Raw genomic sequence first — 24,803 nt, 5'->3', positions numbered from 1 at the left:
CGGCGTGTCCTCTGGGGTTCAGCCTAATGAACGGCGTGTCCTCTGGGGTTCAGCCTAATGAACGGCGTGTCCTCTGGGGTTCAGCCTAATGAACGGCGTGTCCTCTGGGGTTCAGCCTAATGAACGGCGTGTCCTCTGGGGTTCAGCCCTAATGAACGGCGTGTCCTCTGGGGTTCAGCCTAATGAACGGCGTGTCCTCTGGGGTTCAGCCTAATGAACGGCGTGTCCTCTGGGGTTCAGCCTAATGAACGGCGTGTCCTCTGGGGTTCAGCCTAATGAACGGCGTGTCCTCTGGGGTTCAGCCTAATGAACGGCGTGTCCTCTGGGGTTCAGCCTAATGAACGGCGTGTCCTCTGGGGTTCAGCCTAATGAACGGCGTGTCCTCTGGGGTTCAGCCTAATGAACGGCGTGTCCTCTGGGGTTCAGCCTAATGAACGGCGTGTCCTCTGGGGTTCAGCCTAATGAACGGCGTGTCCTCTGGGGTTCAGCCTAATGAACGGCGTGTCCTCTGGGGTTCAGCCTAATGAACGGCGTGTCCTCTGGGGTTCAGCCTAATGAACGGCGTGTCCTCTGGGTTCAGCCTAATGAACGGCGTGTCCTCTGGGGTTCAGCCCAATGAACGGCGTGTCCTCTGGGGTTCAGCCCAATGAACGGCGTGTCCTCTGGGGTTCAGCCTAATGAACGGCGTGTCCTCTGGGGTTCAGCCTAATGAACGGCGTGTCCTCTGGGGTTCAGCCTAATGAACGGCGTGTCCTCTGGGGTTCAGCCTAATGAACGGCGTGTCCTCTGGGGTTCAGCCTAATGAACGGCGTGTCCTCTGGGGTTCAGCCTAATGAACGGCGTGTCCTCTGGGGTTCAGCCTAATGAACGGCGTGTCCTCTGGGGTTCAGCCTAATGAACGGCGTGTCCTCTGGGGTTCAGCCTAATGAACGGCGTGTCCTCTGGGGTTCAGCCTAATGAACGGCGTGTCCTCTGGGGTTCAGCCTAATGAACGGCGTGTCCTCTGGGGTTCAGCCTAATGAACGGCGTGTCCTCTGGGGTTCAGCCTAATGAACGGCGTGTCCTCTGGGGTTCAGCCTAATGAACGGCGTGTCCTCTGGGGTTCAGCCTAATGAACGGCGTGTCCTCTGGGGTTCAGCCTAATGAACGGCGTGTCCTCTGGGGTTCAGCCTAATGAACGGCGTGTCCTCTGGGGTTCAGCCTAATGAACGGCGTGTCCTCTGGGGTTCAGCCTAATGAACGGCGTGTCCTCTGGGGTTCAGCCTAATGAACGGCGTGTCCTCTGGGGTTCAGCCTAATGAACGGCGTGTCCTCTGGGGTTCAGCCTAATGAACGGCGTGTCCTCTGGGGTTCAGCCTAATGAACGCGTGTCCTCTGGGGTTCAGCCTAATGAACCGCGTGTCCTCTGGGGTTCAGCCTAATGAACCGCGTGTCCTCTGGGGTTCAGCCTAATGAACCGCGTGTCCTCTGGGGTTCAGCCTAATGAACCACGTGTCCTCTGGAATGAAGGTGGATACGGTTTAAACAATTCATAATCATCTGGAGATCAAACTAATACATTCGACCTGGGGGATTCATGCCGAATAATATATTTATACCTTCCCAGAGTGACACATGCTAAGCAAATAAACCAAATATCATGTTTAATAGGGTAAGAATGTATTGAAAAGTAAAATAGACAAGCATTGAGATTTGAACAATTCAGTTTATCAAAATATGACTTGGCTCTTCTCAATGGATGGATGTAATATTCTTCATAAATAACCAGACACTGGGAAGTGAGAGCTCTGGAAGGCACAGTAATGTCACTACTGCCATCTTACCACTAGAGGGCAGCAGAACTATATCATTGACCAAATCGATGAGCAACAACGCATTTACAGAACACAGAGAGAGAATACATTTACATTTTACATTTTAGTCATTTAGCAGACACTCTTATCCAGAGCGACTTACAGTAGTGAATGCATACATTTCTTTTTTTTCTTTCTGACCCCCTGTGGGAATCGAACCCACAACCCTGGCGTTGCAAACACCATGGTGGTGTTGCAAACACCATGCTCTACCAACTGAGCCACAGGGAAGCCACAGAGAAAGAATACACAGATATTCAAAAATACATTGTTACAAACAGCTTAGTTTGGAATGGTAGGTAGACACTGACTGTTGGAATGGTTCCATTTCCTCAATGTTCCGTTTGTTGGTGAAAGTTGAGGACTTTCTACAGTTAGGACTCATCAGCGTCTTTTCCTAATGACAACGATGCAGGGCAGAACTGGACGCGCTCAAACTGGTTAATAGGGGTATTCTTTCGGCTTCCACGCCCACCAGCCTGGGTACCTAACGGCTTCCACGCCCACTAGCCTGGGTACCTAACGGCTTCCACGCCCACTAGCCTGGGTACCTAACGGCTTCCACGCCCACTAGCCTGGGTACCTAACGGCTTCCACGCCCACTAGCCTGGGTACCTAACGGCTTCCACGCCCACCAGCCTGGTCACCTAACGGCTTCCACGCCCACTAGCCTGGGTACCTAACGGCTTCCACGCCCACTAGCCTGGGTACCTAACGGCTTCCACGCCCACTAGCCTGGGTACCTAACGGCTTCCACGCCCACTAGCCTGGGTACCTAACGGCTTCCACGCCCACTAGCCTGGGTACCTAACGGCTTCCACGCCCACCAGCCTGGTCACCTAACGGCTTCCACGCCCACTAGCCTGGGTACCTAACGGCTTCCACGCCCACTAGCCTGGGTACCTAACGGCTTCCACGCCCACTAGCCTGGGTACCTAACGGCTTCCACGCCCACCAGCCTGGGTACCTAATGGCTTCCACGCCCACTAGCCTGGGTACCTAACGGCTTCCACGCCCACTAGCCTGGGTACCTAACGGTTTCTCTATTGAACAACACTACAGCTGCATCCCAAATTACACTCTATTCACTTTGTAGGTAACTACTTTTGAACAGGGCACATAGGGCTCTGGTCAGAAGTAGTGGACTACATAGGAAATAGGATGCCACAAGATAACACGTCAGCTGAAGCAGAAATGTGACTGGCACCGACTGAGACTACATAAACTAACAGCGGAATGTTGGCGACTTTGGCTCAGGTCAGGGGTCGCCAACCCTACTACTGAACAGCTGTGCATGCTTTTGCTCCAGCCCTGCTCAAACTAACACCAAATTCAACTAATTGGCTGCTTGTAACCAAGACCATGATTAGCTGAATCAAATCTGTTAGAGCAGGGTCTGAGCGAAAGCCTGCACACCCTTCATCTCTCAAGGTCTGCACACCCTTCATCTCTCAAGGTCTGCACCCCAAATAGAACCCTATTCCCTACATAGGGCTCTGGTCAAAAGTAGTGCACTATTGGCATTAGGTGAAGTTGTAGGTCATTACATTACGGCCTCCCGTACATCCTCTCTATGTGCTGGAGGTAGTGGTTCTTTAACTCTTTCCTCTTCAGCTTGAAGGCATCAGTCACCCTGCCTGTCTCAGGGCTCTGTGCTGAGCTGGACCTTCACTGGGATCTCAAACCTCTGGAGTTAAACTAGAGGAGGGAGAAGGAAGGAAGGAGCGAGAGAAAGGTCATTACAATCTGAGACATAGCCATGCTTCCATTAACTTGTCCATAGATTTTTGTCTACATTTAGAAAGTTTGTATAGAAATTTTACTAAACAATGTGTTTCAATGATCCTGTTAGGCAAATTTGCATTCATAAAGCGGCGACAGCCTGCATAAGGCCCAACAGTGGCGGTGTCATAATACCCATAAAACCTAGCGGTCAAACAGGGAAAGATGATTGGAATCTGTGTGTAGCTGGAAAGGTAGGATGACTGACAATAGTGAAGGTGAACAGGTCATGGATTAGGTGACAGGAATGGAGGAGACCGAGGCAGGAATTCCTTTAACCACTACTTGGTATATTTACTGGGTAGTTTGTCTGTGCTGCATAACAAAGGAAACAGAATAACATGTATCCAATCAAATTCATAATCACAAAAGTCAAATCATAACATTCATTGTCATTATTAACCTAATGAGGTAATTCAGCAATTCAGTTCAATAGGAATTCAATATGAAGCAGAATGGAGTTATTTAGGATCATAAGTATTCATCATAACCATGAGAATGAATCTATCAGTTATCAATTATTCAATCTATAATCTCAATCAATTTGATATCAGAATTGATCAATTCAGCAAATAATAATTACATTTCATATTTCATCCTTCCAGGTTAGTCTTCATATGTCATTTCATTACATTTTAACCATATATCAATGGCATAATTGGCCTGTGATGATCTGTAGGGCCATGAACATCGTCCATGACATAACACAACACTGATCATATAGTTCTGCTCACTGCAGTGGTTAGAGGTCAGAAGTTAGAATGGATCCAAGGTCAGAGTTCATGGATCAGAAGCACCCATATAGGCTGAGAGACTTGAGATAGCTGGAGTTAGAAGTTGCTAGTAAGCACAGATCTAAGATCACCTCATCCTTTGCCAATGTAAACATCTACCATTAGGGGCTGAGAGGTAGGTGTGTGGCACTGGGACGGGCGTGTGTGTGGTACTGGGACGGGGGTGTGTGTGGCACTGGGACGGGGGTGTGTGTGGCACTGGGACGGGGGTGTGTGTGGCACTGGGACGGGGGTGTGTGGGGCACTGGGACGGGGGTGTGTGTGGCACTGTGACGGGCGTGTGTGTGGCACTGTGACGGGTGTGTGTGTGGCACTGGGACGGGGGTGTGTGTGGCACTGGGACGGGGGTGTGTGTGGCACTGTGACGGGGGTGTGTGTGGCACTGTGACGGGCGTGTGTGGGGCACTGGGACGGGGGTGTGTGGGGCACTGGGACGGGGGTGTGTGGGGCACTGGGACGGGGGTGTGTGGGGCACTGGGACGGGGGTGTGTGGGGCACTGGGACGGGGGTGTGTGGGGCACTGGGACGGGGGTGTGTGGGGCACTGGGACGGGCGTGTGTGTGGCACTGGGACGGGGGTGTGTGTGGCACTGGGACGGGGGTGTGTGGGGCACTGGGACGGGGGTGTGTGTGGCACTGGGACGGGGGTGTGTGTGGCACTGGGACGGGGGTGTGTGGGGCACTGGGACGGGGGTGTGTGGGGCACTGGGACGGGGGTGTGTGGGGCACTGGGACGGGCGTGTGTGTGGCACTGGGACGGGGGTGTGTGTGGCACTGGGACGGGGGTGTGTGGGGCACTGGGACGGGGGTGTGTGTGGCACTGGGACGGGGGTGTGTGTGGCACTGGGACGGGGGTGTGTGTGGCACTGTGACGGGGGTGTGTGGCACTGGGACGGGGGTGTGTGTGGCACTGGGACGGGGGTGTGTGTGGCACTGTGACGGGCGCGTGTGTGGCACTGTGACGGATGGTCAGGTTGGATATCAGGGATGGTCAGGTTGGATATCAGGGATGGTCAGGTTGGATATCAGGGATGGTCAGGTTGGATATCACAGATGATCAGGTTGGATATCAGGGATGGTCAGGTTGGATATCAGGGATGGTCAGGTTGGATATCAGGGATGGTCAGGTTGGATATCAGGGATGGTCAGGTTGGATATCAGGGATGGTCAGGTTGGATATCAGGGATGGTCAGGTTGGATATCACAGATGATCAGGTTGGATATCAGGGATGGTCAGGTTGGATATCAGGGATGGTCAGGTTGGATATCAGGGATGGTCAGGTTGGATATCAGGGATGGTCAGGTTGGATATCACGGATGATCAGGTTGGATATCAGGGATGGATATCAGGGATGGTCAGGTTGGATATCAGGGATGGTCAGGTTGGATATCAGGGATGGTCAGGTTGGATCTATCAATAAGATCATTAGGTTAGGATTCTCTTGTCTACCTGTTCTAGACCTCTTGTTATTTTGACAAGAGGGTAGTTGACTAGTACAGTATGTCAGGAGGCTCCATTAAAAAGGGAATGGACTCCCAATCAAAATCCTATTCTCCCTAACCTGGGGCGGCAGGTAGCCTAGTGGTTAGAGCGTAGTGGTTCGTTCTTAACTGACTTGCTTAGTTAAATAAAGGTACAATTAAATTAAAAACCCTTACCCAACCCCTTACTCTAACCCTACAACTAACTTCTAAGCCTAAAATATAACTTTTTACAAGTGAGAACCGGCAAAAACCGGCATTCTCCTGGCATCCGCCAAACCCAGATTCGTCCATCGGACTGAATCCTGATTCATCACTCCAGAAAATTCATTTCCACTGCTCCAGAGTCCAAAGGCGGCAAGCTTTACGCCACTCCAGCCAACACTTGGCATTGTGCATGGTGATCTTAGGCTTGTGTGCGGCTGTTCAGCCATGGAAACCCATTTCTTGAAGCTCCCAACGAACAGTTCTTGTGCTGATGTTGCTTCCAGAGGCAGTTTGGAACTCGGTAGTGAGTGTTGAAACCGAGGACAGACAATTGTTACGCACTACGCGCTTCAGCACTCCACAGTCCCGTTCTGTGAGCTTGGGTGGCCTACCACTTCATGGCTGAGCCATTGTTGTTCCTAGACATTTCCACAGGGCAGCTCTAGCAGGGCAAAAATTTGACAAACTGACTTGTTGGAAAGGCGGCATCCTCTGACGGTGCCACGTTGAAAGTCACTGAGCTCTTCAGTAAGGCTATTCTACTGCCAATGTTTGTCTATGGAGATCGCATGGCTGTGCACTTGATTTTATAAAAGTGTCAGCAACGGATGTGGCTGAAATAGCTGAATCTATTCATTTAAAATGTCAATGATCTGCATACAGATTACGCTTTTATTAAGATTACAGTAGCCAGCTAGCAAATAATACCGTTTACATGGCAAGCTCGAAACATCCTTATCTTCAGCCGCCAAGCCCGGTCAGTCGATCCCTCTTGCCAGAACGAATTGACCGACAGTTACCTTTTGTGATCTCTGCCAGTAAGGGAACCCGGAAACAATACATCATCTGATTCCATATTCCTGGGCCAATGAGCTGGCAAAGCAGGATTCTTACTTCCTGCTTGGTGCTTCTAGGTTCTTTTTTTAAGGGGTTGTATTATTGAATTGATATAATTTTAGGTTATTAAATTACTTGGATTTTTAGTGGTATACCGTTGGTTGCATGAATAAAAAGAGAGGTAATGTCAAACACATTCATTGTATCGTGTATGTTACGAGAGCTGTGGACAACTGTGTATCCGAAGTAAGTTTCTGCAGCAAACAACTCAATGGGTATTCATTCACAGACACTTTCAGGGGTGAAAGTAAGGCGGTATGGTCCAGTCTGGCGTTCCACCAAAATAAATAGTGGGGGTACAGTGTAACGGTAAAACAACTAATACTACATGCCCCAAAAGCTATAGTCTATTACACAATTATTTAACATTACTGCATGTCAGCTGCATAAAAATGTGCTTATTGGCTGGAAACTGGGTGGTATAAGACCCAAATTGCATTGTGGTTTGAGTAGAACACTACATTTTGTCAAGATGAGTGGCCGAGACGTGTGTGGACAACCATGGAGGCCTAATGACAATCCCACAATGCCATTACAATACACCAGGTGTTTTAGAACTGCTGTCTCTTTCTATTCATCAACTTGCGGGTGCATAGCGCACTGTTGGGGTTTGGATGCTGGAATTATTTTCTGAGTGAACTAATGTGCACAAGTAGCCTACAGGACCACCTTTGTTAAGTGATTGTTTGACAAGCAGATGAAAACATCATGACCGGTTGTGTTTCTGCCACATTAAAATGCATAGGCGGTGTGTCCATACGGCTAGGGGAAGCTAAGCTTTAAAGTAGACTGAATTAAATTGGCAAAATGATATAGCCTAATTAGCTGACTCCTAAAATAGTCTACTACAGCAGAAAGCATGATTTGGCCACAGAGGATCATTAGCTTGTTAAAAAGAAGCGGTGGATTGTTTTGAATCGCATAGCCTACATTCGGAAGGGCCCACAATTCTTCTTCTGTGGGTTCTATGGCGGACTACAACCCAAAAAGGTGTATTGCCGCCACCAACTGGACGGGTGTATTGCCCCCCCATTTAAAAAAAATAATTCCATAGTAATAGTGAAACTAACTTAATCCACCCTAAAAAAAATAGTACATTGCCAAAACAAACAAAACTCCCACTTCTTCCTTCGTTTAATTCTCCATATCCCCCTTCTCAGGCTCTAGGACCTGAGAGGTTGGTACGGCTTGTTCCAATATTCCATGTAATTCTTTCGCTGAGAACTCTTTCAGTCCGAGGAACCGCTCCGCCGCATCCACTATGATTTCTATCTTCCTGGACCTTCTCTCCACCATGGCAGTGCCATTAATTACCACAGCTATAAAGGCCACAAAGTCAACCTTAACCTTTAAATGTCAGGATCCTGCTGGTGAAAGGAAAGACCTGCAGCCTGCAGTGAAGGTCTATCCACCACCATGGACTCTTCTGGTGCACCATTCAAACTCTCAACCTTTTTCCCAGCTGCAGCATATGAAATGCTCTGTACAACCCTGACTTTGGACACCTCATTCTCTTTCACCGTTGTGGGGCGTTAGAAAGACGTGGCCTCATGGTTCCCACCACCATTGCAACATGTCACATATTAATCACTTTTATAACATATATGATCTTTTCCACAACTTGGACATCTCTGCTTCTCCCTTCTGCAAACACTTGAAACATGACCAAAAGCTTTACAATGATCCCACTGCATTGGTCTTGGGATAAATGCTCTGACTCTGTAGTTAATATACCCTAACTGCACTGGAGTAGGGAGAGACTCCATATCAAAAACCAAAAGAATAGATAGACTCTTCACTTTTAAAACCATTCAGCCGACGTGCTTCAAATCACTCCAGGAATATTTTTCATCTCTTGAAAATCGAATTCCCACGAGACGCCAGATAATCCCCTTGAGGGGTGCCCTGTTCCGAAGACACACACGACACTTCAAATTTATCAAATAGGTTAAGACACAGCGCACGTTCCTTCTGATCCTCAGAAGCACAAAAAATCTAAACAAGCCCTCCTCTCGTGATCCTCACAGCATTCACTTTACCCAGCATTCTGCACCAGTTTGGATATAACTAAAATGGTTTATTCAAGGTTGGTCCTCTGCTCAGCTGCTCATTAACAAACCGTACACCTATTAGATACGAAGGGTCATTCTCATCACTGTACACTACTTTGCTCCGTTTTCCATTATTTAGGGCAATACTCCAATTCGCCTTGATTATACCGCTATTGTATTCAGAGTCCACTTCATCATGCGCTTCTGCCATCTAACCCCACAATCTGTGCAGAGCTGCAAAAACATTTTGCAACAGACCAAAAGATTTGCAACAGTCTGCAACTAATGAATACACCCCCAAGTTCTCTCATCCGAACAATATTATTGAAAAACGAATAAGTGGTAGACAGCAAGACAGAGGATACCATCCAGTGGATCTTTTGGATACTAGCAGACAGCACCCTATTCAACTACATGATAAACCAATACATTACACTACCATAATAAACCAATACACATTTGAGAGATCGTAAGGGTGAATGTCTGTTAGTTGGTGCATGGGAAAGGCTCTCGTACCCCTTGTCTGGCTTTGTCTTCACTGTACTGGGAGGCCACTTCACTGAAGCGAACCCCGGACTTCAGTTTCTCCATCGCCTCCATGCATTTAACATGTTTCTCACACAGGATATGTCTGAGCTGGGCAATACATTAAAACAACATAGCTAGTCAATTTAGCTAGCTGTCTATGCTCAAATGAGACCACACTGTAGCCAAAGACATTACAGTATGGTGTAACGTTAGCTAGAATGTGTGGCATTGCATTGACTCGCTACCTGCCTTAACAGAAGTGCCTCCTTTTATCGTCTTCTCTTCCTTTTTTCTTTGTCTCCTCCACCTGAATGATAACGTTCAACATAATAACATGACTAACATGGAGATAGCTACCTAGCTGCTAGCTAACTGCACACAGGCTGTGTTGTAAAGTTAGCTAGCTAGTTAGCATGTTTCTCAATCCAACATGCCTAGTCGATTTAGTGAAGAATAAAGTAACCTTTGCCTCCCTTGCCACCAAGGCGGCATTCTTGAAAATACCCTTTACATAAAATGAATGGACAACTGGAAATATAACTTCCAGATAGCCATCTACTACAAGACACGCTTTGTCGTGCTGTTTCTGCTTTATCATAAATGTGCGCTAAACTGCGCGGAAGTAAACGAGAAATTGCGCATGCATCATCCAGTTTAGATGTTTTGAACAATACTAATTTCCTATACGCACCGTTTAATATTACATCGTTTTCCAATGCATATTGATTTTAAAAGGCTATTTATGATGTGTGCTCACCGGGTTTCCTTGGGGTAAATTACAATGTTATTAAGCTTCACTGGAAAAGTTTCTGAACACAACAGCATTTTCGACCAATAAAAACCCCTGTTATTTCTCCGGTGGGCTGAGCCAGACGGTTACTATGGGAATCAGACTAAACACAAGGTTCAAGGTGACTTTTGTTTTTGTTGTGCGAGATTTTCTCTGATACAAGTACTTGTACTTCACACCAAGACATGGAATGTAACTTTTTTTAATCTCATTAATTGAGATGGCTGATAACTAATGAACATTTTACTAACGATAATGGAATTGTACAAGAAGATTCTGTGTCTGGGAAGAGGTGGAGCAGCAGAAGTATTCCTGATGAAACACGCGGAGTCTAAGAAACTGCATGCAGTGAAAAGAATACAAGCAGACGACTCTCGCAAAACAAAGACCAAAGACGCCATCCTACAAGAAGCTGAAATCATCAGGAAGCTGAATCACCCTCACATAGTGACCTGCAGCGAGGCTGTCTTTGACTCAAATGATGGATACATCTATATAGTCATGGACTACTGTGATGGAGGGACACTGGATGACAAAGTCAAGGAGAGAAAGACAGGGGACTATTTCCCAGAGTGGATGATAATGGAGTGGTTTGTACAGGTTACCATGGCAGTCAGCTACATTCACTCAGCTAGAATCCTCCACCGGGACATCAAAACCTCCAATGTGCTTCTAACTAAGAGAGGCGTGGTAAAGGTGGGGGACTTTGGGATATCCAAGATAATGACCAACACAGTGGATATGGCTCGTACCTGTGTTGGTACCCCCAGCTACCTGAGTCCAGAGCTGTGTCAGGATGTCCCATACAGTTCTAAGTCGGATGTCTGGGCACTGGGATGCTTGCTGTATGAGATCTGTGCTCTCAGACTGCCGTTCGCTGCCTCCAACCTGCTCAGTCTGCTCTATAAGATCATCAGAGGAGAGTACAGCCCTGTTCCCCAGACCTACTCAGACAGCATCACCTCTCTGGTCCAGATACTGCTCAGTCCGGTGCCTGAGGACAGACCTAGTGCTGGAACCATACTGGACATGACCTATGTACGGGAACATCTCAGGGAGTTTGTCAAGCACAGGGAGATAGAGTTAGCAGTGTATGATAATGTAGACTTGAGATCCATACCCCTCTCTAGTCGGGTCTGTGAGTCTGTGAGAACACCTGGCTCTGTGAGTTCACCTGCAGATAAGAGCATGGCCGTGACTGCAGAATGGAAGGAGGACAGCAGCAGTGACAGTAACTCTGGTACTCTGATTACATGCTTAACTCTTGCATTGTTTAGGCCCTATTGTGTTTGTATGCTGTCTTTGGTGCTTGTGTGACACTATCTCTCTCTCTCTCTCTCTCTCTCTCTCTCTCCCTCTCTCTCTCTCTTTCTCTCTCTCTCTCTCTCTCTCTCTCTCTCTCTCAGGACCACTTCCACTCACACCTTCCTATACAGGGGAAGAGGAGGAGGGGGACAGTACAGAGCCCTGTCCCAGTGATAATGAGGAGGTAGAGGGTGATGTGGTCAGCGTAGGCCAGTCTGACTACTCTGAGGACTTTGATGACGACAACAGCTTGTCTTCCATAGAGGAACACAGAGAGGACGAGGCAACCTCTACACCTGTTAACCCTGTCACAGAGGATGTCTCTATGGAAGCTAATGGTACATCTGATAGAGACAATTAGGCCTAATAAACAATGTGTTGGTCACTCAAAAGTTGTGTGCTAGATCCTCATAGATAATCCACTATAATCCATTATAAAGGTTTACAGTTCAGTACTTTAATCAACCATTCACGTCTGTGTACAGTGACCCCTGAAGCGGAGGACCCTAGTGAGTACCCTGATGACTTTGAGGAGGAGGAAGACGAGGATGTGATGATGGTGGGCCATTATGCTGGCGCTGCTCTGGAGCTCCCTGCAGAGGGTGATGGGGAGGAGTTTCAGCTGAGGGACGCAGGGGGCGTGGCTGTCACGCTGAAGACTCTGAGAGACAGCTATATCATGGGTAAGTGTGTGTGTGTGTATGTGTTTGTGTGTGCCTGCCTGTGTTGTTGAGTGTCTATGTGTGTCATTGCAGAGGGCATCGGCCCCTCTCTCTACGAGCAGATCAGCGAACACTTTGCGAACGGTCTCAGCCCTGAAGACCAGCAGCCACACTTTAAACACACGCTGGGGACCTGACCACCTGGAAAACTCCAATCTCATATTCACTCTCAACCAAGAGGGTAAACTCAAAACATTTAAATGGTGGAACCAACCTCCAAACCTGGACTTGATGCACCATGACTTTACCTGTAGGCCTACAATGCCGCAAGTTTATGTTGGGGAATGATTTGTCATCCATCATGGTTCCTAACATTGTAAACAGAAGAGGGTGCTATCGGGCTTTTCATTGAAACTGTGGAGGGGAAAATACCCTGAGTTACTGTGGCAGTTCACAGCCCAAACTGATTTGAGGTTTCATGACACCGGTAGCAAGTTCAAAGTTTAGAGGAGATACCACCTTGAAGTGTGAACATCTGTGGGAACACCCTCCTTCAAAATACCTTGAAGTGAAGTAAGCAGAAATCTGAAGGGGTTTTTGTTTGTTCCCTCCCGGAAGCAGTGGAACTGTAGAAGGTGCTTGAAAAATAAAGAAAATGGATTCACTTATGATGTCAAGTAGAAACTTTCCTTATTTATCTAATTAATTACTTCCATGTAAATGCATTTCTATGTTGTCTCAAAATGTTTTACCTCATGTACTACTGAAGAAGAAATCCCATAAATTTTTACTGAAATGTTTGGCAATATGCTAAACTCAGCAAAAAAAGAAACACCCCTTTTTCAGGACTCTGTCTTTCAAAGATAATTTGTAAAAATCCAAATAACTTCACAGATCTTTATTGTAAAGGGTTTAAACACTGTTTCCCAAACTTGTTCAATGAACCATAAACAATTAATGAACATGCACCTGTGGAACGGTCGTTAAGACACTCACAGACGGTGGGCAATTAAGGTCACAGTTATGAGACCTTTCTACTGACTCTGAAAAACAGCAAATGAAAGATGCCCAGGGTCCCTGCTCATCTGCGTGAACGTGCCTTAGGTATGCTGCAAGGAGGCATGAGGACTGCAGATGTGGCCAGGGCAATAAATTGCAATGTCCGTACTGTGAGACGCCTAAGACAGCGCTACAGGCAGACAGGTGTGGTGGCTAATTTCTGCATTACCAAATGAGGAGAAACAAACTTCACACACCAGTCAGAGTTATACTTAAACTACATCTTTAATAATAAGAGCTTTGCAAAAGCACTTGACTTTCAATGATGCGCCATCTCTAATGAACCATTGAACCAGTGACAACACAAAAGTACAAAGATCTTTTATAGCCAAGATACACCCCTCTCAACCTACATGATGAACAACAGATACATAGAATGGTCACAAGGTTAAGATTTATATGAAAGATATCTATAAAACATAGCAGACAGCAACTGCTGTGTCAACAGTTTTCATTGTATAGACCAGTGTCTGGTCCTCCTACTCCAAACTGGAACCATCTCTCCCTGGTACGGTATAGAACAGAATCATTAGCTCATGTTCTCTGGAATGCTCTTCAGGCTTTATTACCCAAAGACATTGTAAATCTCCTCTGTCAGTGTTATTTCATAGAGGCCCATCCTCAGTAAAACACACACACAATAGTTAACAGAATACTCTATTCTGTCGAATAAAACAACCATTATAACATAATCTTGCAATTTTCCATGACACAGGACGGACAGCTGATCGTCCTCACAGTGGCAGACCATGTGTAACAACACCTGCACAGGATCGGTACATCACACCTGCGGGACAGGTACAGGATGGCAACAACAACTGCCTGAGTTACACCAGGAACTCACAATCCCTCCATCAGTGCTCAGACTGTCCGCAATAAGCTGAGAGAGGCTGGACTGAGGACTTGTAGGCCTGTTGTAAGGCAGGTCCTCACCAGACATCACCAGCAACAATGTCGCCTATGGGCACAAACCCACCGTCGCTGGACCAGACAGGACTGGCAAAAAGTGCTCTTCACTGACGAGTCGTGGTTTTGTCTCACCAGAGGTGATGGTCGGATTCGCGTTTATCGTCGAAGGAATGAGCATTACACCGAGGCCTGTACTCTGGAGCGGGATCGATTTGGAGGTGGAAGGTCCGTCATGGTCTGGGGCGGTGTGTCACAGCATCATCGGACTGAGCTTGTTGTCATTGCACGCAATCTTAATGCTGTGCGTTACAGGGAAGACATCCTCCCTCATGTGGTACTCTTCCTGCAGGCTCATCCTGACATGACCCTCCAGCATGACAATGCCACCAACCATACTGCTCATTCTGTGTGTGATTTCCTGCAAGACAGGAATGTCAGTGTTCTGTCAGGGCCAGCGAAGAGCCCAGATCTCAATCCCATTGAGCACGTCTGGGACCTGTTGGATCGGAGGGTGAGGGCTAGGGCCATTCCCCCCAGAAATGTCCGGGAACTTGCAGGTGCCTTGGTGGAAGAGTGGGGTAACATCTCACAGCAAGAACTGGCAAATCTGGTGCAGTCCAGGAGGAGGAGATGCACTGCAGTACTTAATGCAGCTGGTGGCCACACCAGATACTAACTGTTCCTTTTGATTTTGATCCCCCCTTTGTTCAGGAACACATTATTCCATTTCTGTTAGTCACATGTCTGTGAATCTTGTTATATTCATACAAATATTTACCCATGTTAAGTTTGCTGAAAATAAACACAGTTGACAGAGAGAGGATGTTTCTTTTTATGCCGAGTTTATGATAGAGGAATCTTTATCAGCACATTCGTCTGGTCTGTCATTGTTCTGCTGAGTTTGAAACAACCAGCAGAGATGTAGGTAAGGTAATGCCTGTTAGTTAGTTAGATAAGCAAGACACCCTAATCTATTTGTGTTCCATAGCATGGGTCGCGGGGTTGCAGAAATTGTTTCAGAGGATAGCTGCACGTCCCAAATGGCACTGTATTCACTATATAGTGCACTACCTATGGGTCCTGGTCAAAAGTAGTGCACTATATAGGGAATAGGGTTTCATTTGGGACGTAGCTTTGTTTCAGAGTATGAGATGTTATCTCTGCTGTCTCATGATTTCCTGTCATAACCCAGAAATGTTTTCCTTTGCATCATATTCTCATCGAGATCCATTCACACATCTCCATGATGAGAGGACATTCAGCAACACTTGGAGGACAATGGAATTAAATGAAAAAAGCGTGTTTATTGCTAAACATAGGCCGAAACACGCTGGTTCTTTCACCTTCATCAGGTTTTTCTTTGAAGCCAAAACATGCTGGTTCTACGTTTAGCAATAAAGCTGTTTTTTATTCAATTCCATTGTCCTCTGTGTTGCTGAATCTCCTCGCTCCTTCGGTTTGCTCCTCAATTCTTGCACCTTGGTTGGAAAGCGAGGCGACATCAGTGATCCCTTCCCTTTGCACATCTCCATGAGGACAAACACCCGCCCAGACACAAACATCTTGCACTTAATAATAATGATCAACATTTCATACAGCGGGAGGGAACAACATTCTGTCCTGCCCTCTACTGGCCAGAGAGGAAATTAGCTTTCCAACTGTTGGAAGTTATGCAATGGATTGCGCTACATTTGGTTAAAAGTCAGCCTGCGACCATTTTAGAAAATCCCCTAAAAGCACACAGTAATAAGCCCCTCCCATGTGGTTGAATCAGGAGTTTCATGTCTGTCTTCACACCTCATAGGCTTTATTTAGCTCAGCTGTGACCAACTGGAGCTAAACAATTAGTATCACTTGTTCCTCCTACGTACACGCACATATAGATGACATAGGTCACCAGTAAGGTCTGAAAGATCTGGATGAGTCCCAAATGGCATCCTATTCCCTATATAGTGCACTACTTTTGACCAGGAGCCATAGCTCTCTGGTCTAAATCTGTATAGGGAATAGGGTGCCATTTGGGACTCAACCAGATCTTTCAGACCTTACTGGTGACCTGTGACCTATGTCTTCTGTCTCTGCTTGCTCATCATTGCATTATGGAAAGTTGGAAAAACCGGTGGGCAGAGGTGTAAAAAGTACCCAGTTGTCATACTTGAGTAAAACTAAAGATTTCTTAATAGAATATTACTCACGTAACAGTGACGCAGTAAAATACTACTTGAGTAAAAGTTTTAAAGTATTTTTTTTAGTATACTTAAGTATCAATCGTAAAAGTATAAATCATTTCAAATTCCTTATATTAAGCAAACGAGACGGCACTATTTTCTTGTTTTTGTTATTTACGGATAGCCAGAGTCACACTCGAACACTCAGACATCATTTACAAACAAAGCATTTGTGTTTAGTGAGTCCACCAGATCAGAGGCAGTAGAGATGACTGGGGATGTTCTCTGTTTAGTGAGTCCACCAGATCAGAGGCAGTAGAGATGACTGGGGATGTTCTCTGTTTAGTGAGTCCACCAGATCAGAGGCAGTAGAGATGACTGGGGATGTTCTCTGTTTAGTGAGTCCACCAGATCAGAGGTAGTAGAGATGACTGGGGATGTTCTCTGTTTAGTGAGTCCACCAGATCAGAGGCAGTAGAGATGACTGGGGATGTTCTCTGTTTAGTGAGTCCACCAGATCAGAGACCGTAGAGATGACTGGGGATGTTCTCTGTTTAGTGAGTCCACCAGATCAGAGGCCGTAGAGATGACTGGGGATGTTCTCTGTTTAGTGAGTCCACCAGATCAGAGGCCGTAGAGATGACTGGGGATGTTCTCTGTTTAGTGAGTCCACCAGATCAGAGGCAGTAGAGATGACTGGGGATGTTCTCTGTTTAGTGAGTCCACCAGATCAGAGGCCGTAGAGATGACTGGGGATGTTCTCTGTTTAGTGAGTCCACCAGATCAGAGGCAATAGAGATGACTGGGGATGTTCTGTGTTTATTGAGTCCACCAGATCAGAGGCAGTAGAGATGACTGGGGATGTTCTCTGTTTAGTGAGTCCACCAGATCAGAGGCCGTAGAGATGACTGGTGATGTTCTCTGTTTAGTGAGTCCACCAGATCAGAGGCAGTAGAGATGACTGGGGATGTTCTCTGTTTAGTGAGTCCACCAGATCAGAGGCCGTAGAGATGACTGGGGATGTTCTCTGTTTAGTGAGTCCACCAGATCAGAGGCAGTAGAGATGACTGGGGATGTTCTCTGTTTAGTGAGTCCACCAGATCAGAGGCAGTAGAGATGACTGGGGATGTTCTCTGTTTAGTGAGTCCACCAGATCAGAGGCCGTAGAGATGACTGGGGATGTTCTCTGTTTAGTGAGTCCACCAGATCAGAGGCAGTAGAGATGACTGGGGATGTTCTCTGTTTAGTGAGTCCACCAGATCAGAGGCAGTAGAGATGACTGGGGATGTTCTCTGTTTAGTGAGTCCACCAGATCAGAGGCAGTAGAGATGTTGCATGAATTGGACCATTTATCTGTCCTGCTAATCATTCAAAATGTAATGAGTATTTTTGGGTGTCAAGGAAAATGTATGGAGTAAAAAGTACATTATTTTCATTAGGAATGTAGTGAAGTAAAAGAAAAAGTTGTCAACAATATAAAAAGTAACGTTACCCCAATAAACTACTTAAGTTGTACTTTCCACCACTGCCGGTGGTAGGTGGGGGAGAGGATGGTATTTCCAGGTAACATTTTGATCTCCTACGTATTTTGAATAATGAGATATTTTAACAACGTATTGATCTAAGAAGTGAACACAGCAGCTCCCTCTATTGTTTGGGAATTTCACACACTTTGATGTGATATTATCCATCCCCGTCCTATAGTTCTACCTTCTCCATCAGTGGATATATCTCATGGTGAGGTCTGTGTGATAAACACAATTACGTGATGGTTCAACAAATACATGGGTTGTGAGCGGAAATGTCTTGCAGGACTCATATCATCACACCATCTGTCCTCTTTGAAGTTTCCCACAGACACACACACACACACACACACACACACACACACACACACACACACACACACCTGCAAGCATAGTGGAAAAGTGCTGTATTAGAGACGAGATAGACAGGATGAGATATGGACTGCCTGTAGTGCATAGCTGTCGAGTCAGGAGAACTAGGAATGGCTTCCTATCATCACACAATCTCACATCAGAAATATCCCCCTCAACCCATATTCTGTACCTTGCCACTCATCTCTCTGCCCACACACTGATGGTGTGCAGACATATGTAAAGAAAAAAAACACCTTCTGACTGTTGACTGGAACTTAAGGCACCTTTCAGATTCCAACCACTTTTAGAACCAAGTCGTCACATTTAATAGGAATAATGATTACGTTAGCGATCAGACTTTAAACCAAACATCTTCTCAGCACCCAGAAGAACCAAATCAACAACTCAAATTTGATGTTAAATATTCAATGACAAATCAATTCAATGTCAGCCACAGAAATCAGGTGGTGTACATACCAACATATTGGGGCATACTCCATTCAGATACATTGAATTGTGTTGTAATGTAATTAATGTCTTTTTTGAATGACCTCTTACTATGTGGCCTAGCTAGAGAATGGTCTTTTGGTTTGAGGGAGGGTGAGTTCTCTCTAGGGGTGAGGCAAACCCTGTACAAACCACAATTTTAAAAAGGCCTTTAATAAAGTCTGACTGAAATTAATATATAAATATATGTATGTTTTATTTTGTTGTCTCTTATTCAATGGGTAAAAGTAATGTATAGCAACCCCAGGTGTAAAATTGTAAATAATGGCTACTACTGTTGTAACTTCTGCTTCCAACTCACAGTCAAACACATTGATCCCCTGAACGCAGCTCACTCTCCAGATCCCAATCACCTGAATTCTGATCACCTGTTCACACACCTGTATGTCATTTACACACACTATTTAGTTCAGTTCTTTGCACCCCATCATTGTGAGGTATTGTTTGTTTTTGTTACACGGTCTAGTCGGAGCGTTGTTTAGTTCCGTATTAGTCCTCCCGTGTATCATAGTTTTTGGCAATCCTCACTAACGATGCCTTTTTGCCTATTCCCTGCCTGAACTTTTGCCCATCTGATTTCCTGTCATCAAACTCTTGCCTGATCTCACGGACTACGTCATTAGCCTTTCCCCTGCCTGTACTATTACCTGTTTGGGCTCCCTGTGTATGACCTTCTGCCTGTCCCTGGACCCAGCTACCTGCCTTCTCCTGTGGTCCTTTACAAATAAACACCTACTGCGCCCTGCGCTTGAAACCAGCTTCTGTCTCCCATTGTATTCATTACAACTGTCAAAAAGACTTAAACAAGGGTGTCCACTGTTACCATATGTATTCATTATGGCCATTGAAATGCTAGCTATTAAAATCACATCAAATAAAGACATTAGGGGATTAGCCTTAAACCCCCCCCCCCCAAAAAAAATGTCCAAAGCTTGAAATCCAAGGTGTCCATGTTTGCCAATGACTCAAGTTTTATATTAGGTCCACAAGCTGGATCCCTGCAATGTCTCATTGCAGATCTAGATGATTTTCTGGCCTGAAACCCAATTATGATTGAAGTGTATCATATTACGTATTGGATCTTTAAAAGACAACTTTTACATTACCCTGCAGTTTACCTATAAAATGGGCTGATGTTGAAGTAGACATACTTGGTATTCATATCATAAAAAATATTCATGAGCGCTCCACAATGAATTTCAATAGAAAATGTGCACAAATAGGCAAGATCCTGCAACCATAGAGAGGTCTATTTATGGAAAAATTACACTGATTAACTTTCAGTTTACTCACTTATTTATGGCACTGTGTACTCCTGATAACTTGTTTTTGAAATCATATGAGCAAAAAATATTTATCTTTATCTGGGATGCTAAACCAGACAATATAAAGTGTGCCTATCTATGTAATGAATTTGAACTGGGTGGGCTGAGATTATTAGATTTTAAAAGCTTCACTTATACAAAAGTTTTACTTAAACCCAAAATGGTTCTCAAGTAGATTACTAAAAGAAGCTCATCCCTTGTTTAAAAATTGCATTTTTGCAGATTGCCACTGTAACCAATGTGAAATGGCTAGCTAGTTAGCGGTGGTGCGCACTAATAGCGTTTCAATCGGTGACGTCACTCGCTCTGAGACCTTGAAGTAGTTGTTCCCCTTGCTCTACAAGGGCCGCGGCTTTTGTGGCACGATGGGTAACGATGCTTCGAGGGTGGCTGTTGTCTATGTGTGCAGAGGGTCCCTGGTTGGAGCCCAGGTAGGGGCGAGGAGAGTGACGGAAGCTATACTGTTACACCACTTCTCAATTGAAAATGAAACCATGTTCAGGTTTCTCCCTTTTTCAAACAGGCAATACAGAGCTGGTTACAATTTCATCCCATGGAAAGGAAGGAACAAATATTACAACAAATAATATTCCAACCCACATAGAAATCTGAAGAGGGTGGCAAGCAGAGATAGGTGGGATGGGATGAGGGAAACCGAGGGTTGGAATATGGAACTGGAGATGAGAGGGAATGAAGTTTCTGAGTGAGGCACGCATTGGATGGTTGAGCATTGGGCCAGAGGCCGAGAGGTTGCTGGTTCGGATCCCTGAGTCGACTGGGTGAGGGATCTGTCGATGTGAGCTTGAGCGGGGCACTTGATCTGATTACTTCTGTGAATCACTCTGGATTGGAGTGTCTGCTAAATGACTAAAATATTATGTAAATGTTGAGTGGCTTCACTGCAGGTGAGTTGTATGTTTTAAAATTCAGTAAAACATTTTTTAAACACTACCAAGGATGGGGAACACCTGTTGTCATACCCATATTATTTTTATGAACTTCAATATCTTTCAACTGCTGTGGTTTCCCCATAGGACCATTATTGTTATCACAAGATGATAACCATAAATCTATGTAGATTATCACCGGTAACCACGGTGACGCAGACCTGTCTGGGCCTCTCCACCCTGGTCTCTTATCTGCAGCCAGAGGATCTTATTTCACTCAGAGAGAAAATGGTCACCACAGCTAGCCTAACGTGACTCACAGCTCTCTGGGCCTTTTTACCTTGCTCTGTTATCGCCTACATCACTGATGATCCAGGGGGTCCCCTGTGGGTTGGCAGCAACACTGAAACTATGATGTCACCTTCAGCCATGCCGGACATCCTCAATTGACAAGAGCAGCGGTGCTATTTCTGCTGTGCTGTGAGAATGAACATTGTGGCACAGTGGCTGTGTCCCAAATGGCACCCTATATAGTGCACAACTTTTGACAAAGGCTCATAGGGCTGTGGTCAAAAGTTGTGCGCTATATAGGGAATAGGGTGTAATTTGTGAGGCAGCCCATATCTCTGGGTCGGAGAGCCAGGCTGTATAGTTAGGCCTACTTTATGTCTCAAAAGAAGGCAGACCTGGGTTTAAATAGTTTTTGAAATCATTTAATATATTTTATCTGTGCTTGATTGAACTTGCCTGGCTCAATGGACTGATAGAGTGATGGGGACTGATGAGCGCTACAGCAGTCTCACAACTCAAATCGCTGGTTGAAAACTTTTCTGCCCCTCCCAAAAGATAGAATTTGTAGATAATTGGCCCTATTTCTGGGACTCCCCCACAAACAGGACCAAGCTTGACCTGCTGAGGAGTGACGGACTCCATCCTAGCTCGAGGGGTGCTCCCATCTTCTCAACGTAGACAGGGCTCTAACGCCACTCACTCCACAATGAGATAGCCAGCCTGCCAGCTTACCAGTCAGTGTAGTCAGCTCAGCTATCCCCACTGAGACCGTGTCTGTGCCTCGATCTAGGTTGGGCTAAACTAAACATGGCTGTGTTCGCCTTAGCAATCTCACTGGAATAAAGACCTCCATTCCTGTCATTATTGAAAGAGATTGTGATATCTCACATCTCAAAATAGGGCTACTCAATGTTAGATCCCTCACTTCCAAGGCAGTTATAGTCAATGAACTAATATATGTTCATAATCATGACGTGATTGACTTTACTGAAACATGTCTCAAACCTGATGAATTTACTGTGTTAAATGAGGCCTCACCTCCTGGTTACACTAGTGACCATATCCCCTGCGCATCCTGCAAAGGAGGAGGTGTTGCCAAGATTTACGACAGCAAATTTCAATTTATATAAAAATAAAATGACTGAGTTTTAATCTTTTGAGCTTCTAGTCTAGTTACTCAATCATTTTTTTATAGCTACTGTTTACAGGCCTCCTGGGCCGTATACAGCGTTCCTCACTGAGTTCCCTGAATTCCTGTCGGACCTAGTAGTCATGACAGATAATATTCACATATTTGGTGACTTCAGTATTCACATGGAAAAGTCCACAGACTCCAGGCTTTCATCGACTCAGTGGGTTTTGTCCAACATGTTTCCGGACCTACTTATTGCCACAGTCATACCCTGGATCTAGTTTTGTCCAGTGGAATAAATATTGTGGATCTAAATGTTTTTCCTCATAATCCTGGACTATCGGACCACCATCTTATTACGTTTGCAATCACAACAAATAATCTGCTCTGACCCCAACCAAGGATCATCAAAAGCCGTGCTATAAATTCTTGGGCAACCCAAAGATTCCTAGATGCTCTTCCAGACTCCCTCCGCCTACCCAAGGATGTCAGAGTACAAAAATAAGTTAACCATCTAACTGAGGATGTAAGTGTAACCTTGCGTAATACCCTAGATGCAGTTGCACACCTAAAAACAAACATTTGTCACAAGAAATTAGCTCCCTGGTATACAGAAAATACCCCAGCCCTGAAGCAAGCTTCCAGAAAATTGTAACGGAAATGGCGCTCTACTTGGAAAGAGCTTGGAAAGACAGCACCGTGCAATATCGAAGAGCCATGCTATTTTTCCAACCTAATTGAGGAGAACAATCCCAAATTTATTTTTGAGACCGTCGCAAACAGTGGAGGCTCCTTAGAGGAGGAAGGGAAGGACCATCCTCCTCAGTGAATTTCATAAACATTTAAATTGTAAAACATTAAAAAGTTCTACTTTTTAGATACAACTATTCTAAATATAATCACGTCACCAAATGACTGATTAAAACACACTATTATGCAAAGAAGGTCTACCGTAGCCTCAACAGCACTCTGTAGGGTAGCACCATAGTGTAGCCAGAGGACAGCTAGCTTCCGTTCTCCTCTGGGTACATTGACTTCAATACAAAACTTAGGTGTCTCATGGTTCTCACCCCTTTCCATAGACTTACACAGTAATTATAAAAACTTCCGGAGGACGTCCTCCAGCTTTTCAGAGCTCTTGCAGCATGAACTAACATGTTGTCCACCCAATCAAAGGGTCAGAATGAATCTAGTACTGAAAACATAAGCTACAGCTAGCTAGCACAGCAGTGTATAAAAATGGTGAGTGATTGATGAGAGAAAGACAATAGTTGAACAGTTTTGAAAAAAAATTATTTCTTCCAAAATGAAGGAGAAGCAAGAGAGAAAGAAAGATTTGTTCTCACTTTTCACTTACTTAGCTAGCACATGCAGCTAGCTAGTTTAGCCTACTGAAACTCCCTGCTCAAACAGAGGTATGCTATAAGCATTCCTAAGAGAGGATAGCGTTCACTTCAGCAGTAATTAATTCATTAACTTCAACGAAAAAAAATCATAATCATTAGAAAGCAAATTACAGACCCCTCTTTGAATCTGAGTATTTCTCCAAAGCTCAGTTGTCCTGAGTCTGCATAGAACTGCCAGGACCTGGATCAATGGAGACAAGTTTTTTAATCCTGTATCTCGACACATTTATGAAAATAGTCATGGCCTCTAAACCGTCAAGCTGCATACTGGACCCTATTCCAACTAAACTACTGAAAGAGCTACTTCCTGCGCTTGGCCTTCTTATGTTTAAAGTAAATGCCCCCCTATCCACCGGATGTGTACCAAACTCACTAAAAGTGGCAGTAATAAAGCCAAACCTTGACCTGGAAAATAGTGTGCCGGGGGGCTTCAGGTCAGTCTGTTATATCTGGTGTAATTCTCCTGTCTTATCTGGTGTCCTGTGTGAATTTAAGCATGCTCCCTCTAATTCTCTCTCTCTCTTTCTCTTTCTCTTCTCTCCTAGGACCTGAGCCCTAGGACAATGCCTCAGGACTACCTGGCCTGATGACTCCTTGCTGTCCCCAGTCCACCTGGTCGTGCTGCTGCTCCAGTTTCAACTGTTCTGCCTGTGGCTATGGAACCCTGACCTGTTCACCGAACGTGCTAACTTGTCCCGGATCTGCTATTTTCAACTATCTCTCTCTCTCTCTCTACTGCACCTGCTGTCTCGACCTCTGAATGCTCGGCTATGAAAAGCCAACTGACATTTACTCCTGAGGTGCTGACCTGTTGCACCCTCTACAACCACTGTGATTATTATTATCTGACCCTGCTGGTCATCTATGAACATTTGAACATCTTGAAGAA

At 45.5% G+C, this 24,803-nt stretch overlaps 1 protein-coding gene and 1 long non-coding RNA gene across 3 annotated transcripts; one reads left to right on the top strand and one right to left on the bottom strand.

The window, feature by feature from the left end:
* Positions 1–1,996: 1,996 nt before the first annotated feature.
* LOC115205644 (uncharacterized) lies at positions 1,997–10,271 on the bottom strand. The gene is made up of 3 exons (XR_003880653.1): positions 9,582–10,271; positions 2,885–3,551; positions 1,997–2,788 (listed from the first exon to the last, which is right to left on the bottom strand). It is a non-coding gene; the product is annotated as an uncharacterized LOC115205644 (long non-coding RNA).
* Positions 10,272–10,499: 228 nt separating this feature from the next.
* Positions 10,500–24,495, top strand: nek12 (NIMA-related kinase 12). 2 transcript variants are annotated; one of them, XM_029771832.1, is made up of 4 exons: positions 10,500–11,623; positions 11,790–12,026; positions 12,174–12,371; positions 24,460–24,495. In XM_029771832.1, exons 1-4 carry the CDS (start codon positions 10,618–10,620, stop codon positions 24,471–24,473), a joined length of 1,455 nt encoding a protein of 484 aa, XP_029627692.1. In that variant the 5' UTR covers positions 10,500–10,617; the 3' UTR covers positions 24,474–24,495. The 2 variants fall into 2 exon arrangements, with proteins under 2 accessions (XP_029627692.1, XP_029627691.1); XM_029771831.1 differs by lacking the exon at positions 24,460–24,495 and adding an exon at positions 12,444–13,027.
* The last annotated feature ends 308 nt before the right edge of the window (positions 24,496–24,803 follow it).

The sequence above is a fragment of the Salmo trutta genome, chromosome 13, assembly GCF_901001165.1.
Source record: "Salmo trutta chromosome 13, fSalTru1.1, whole genome shotgun sequence".
Lineage (NCBI taxonomy): Eukaryota > Metazoa > Chordata > Actinopteri > Salmoniformes > Salmonidae > Salmo > Salmo trutta.
This window is presented reverse-complemented; position numbering and strand designations above follow the sequence as displayed.

Excerpts from the sequence above, each read along its gene's own strand:
- nek12 (XM_029771831.1), top strand. The coding sequence starts at position 10,618 with ATGAACATTTTACTAACGATAATGGAATTGTACAAGAAGATTCTGTGT. Across the intron at positions 11,624-11,789 it reads CAGCAGTGACAGTAACTCTG|GACCACTTCCACTCACACCT; the intron begins GTACTCTGATTA and ends TCTCTCTCTCAG. Across the intron at positions 12,372-12,443 it reads GAGAGACAGCTATATCATGG|AGGGCATCGGCCCCTCTCTC; the intron begins GTAAGTGTGTGT and ends GTGTCATTGCAG.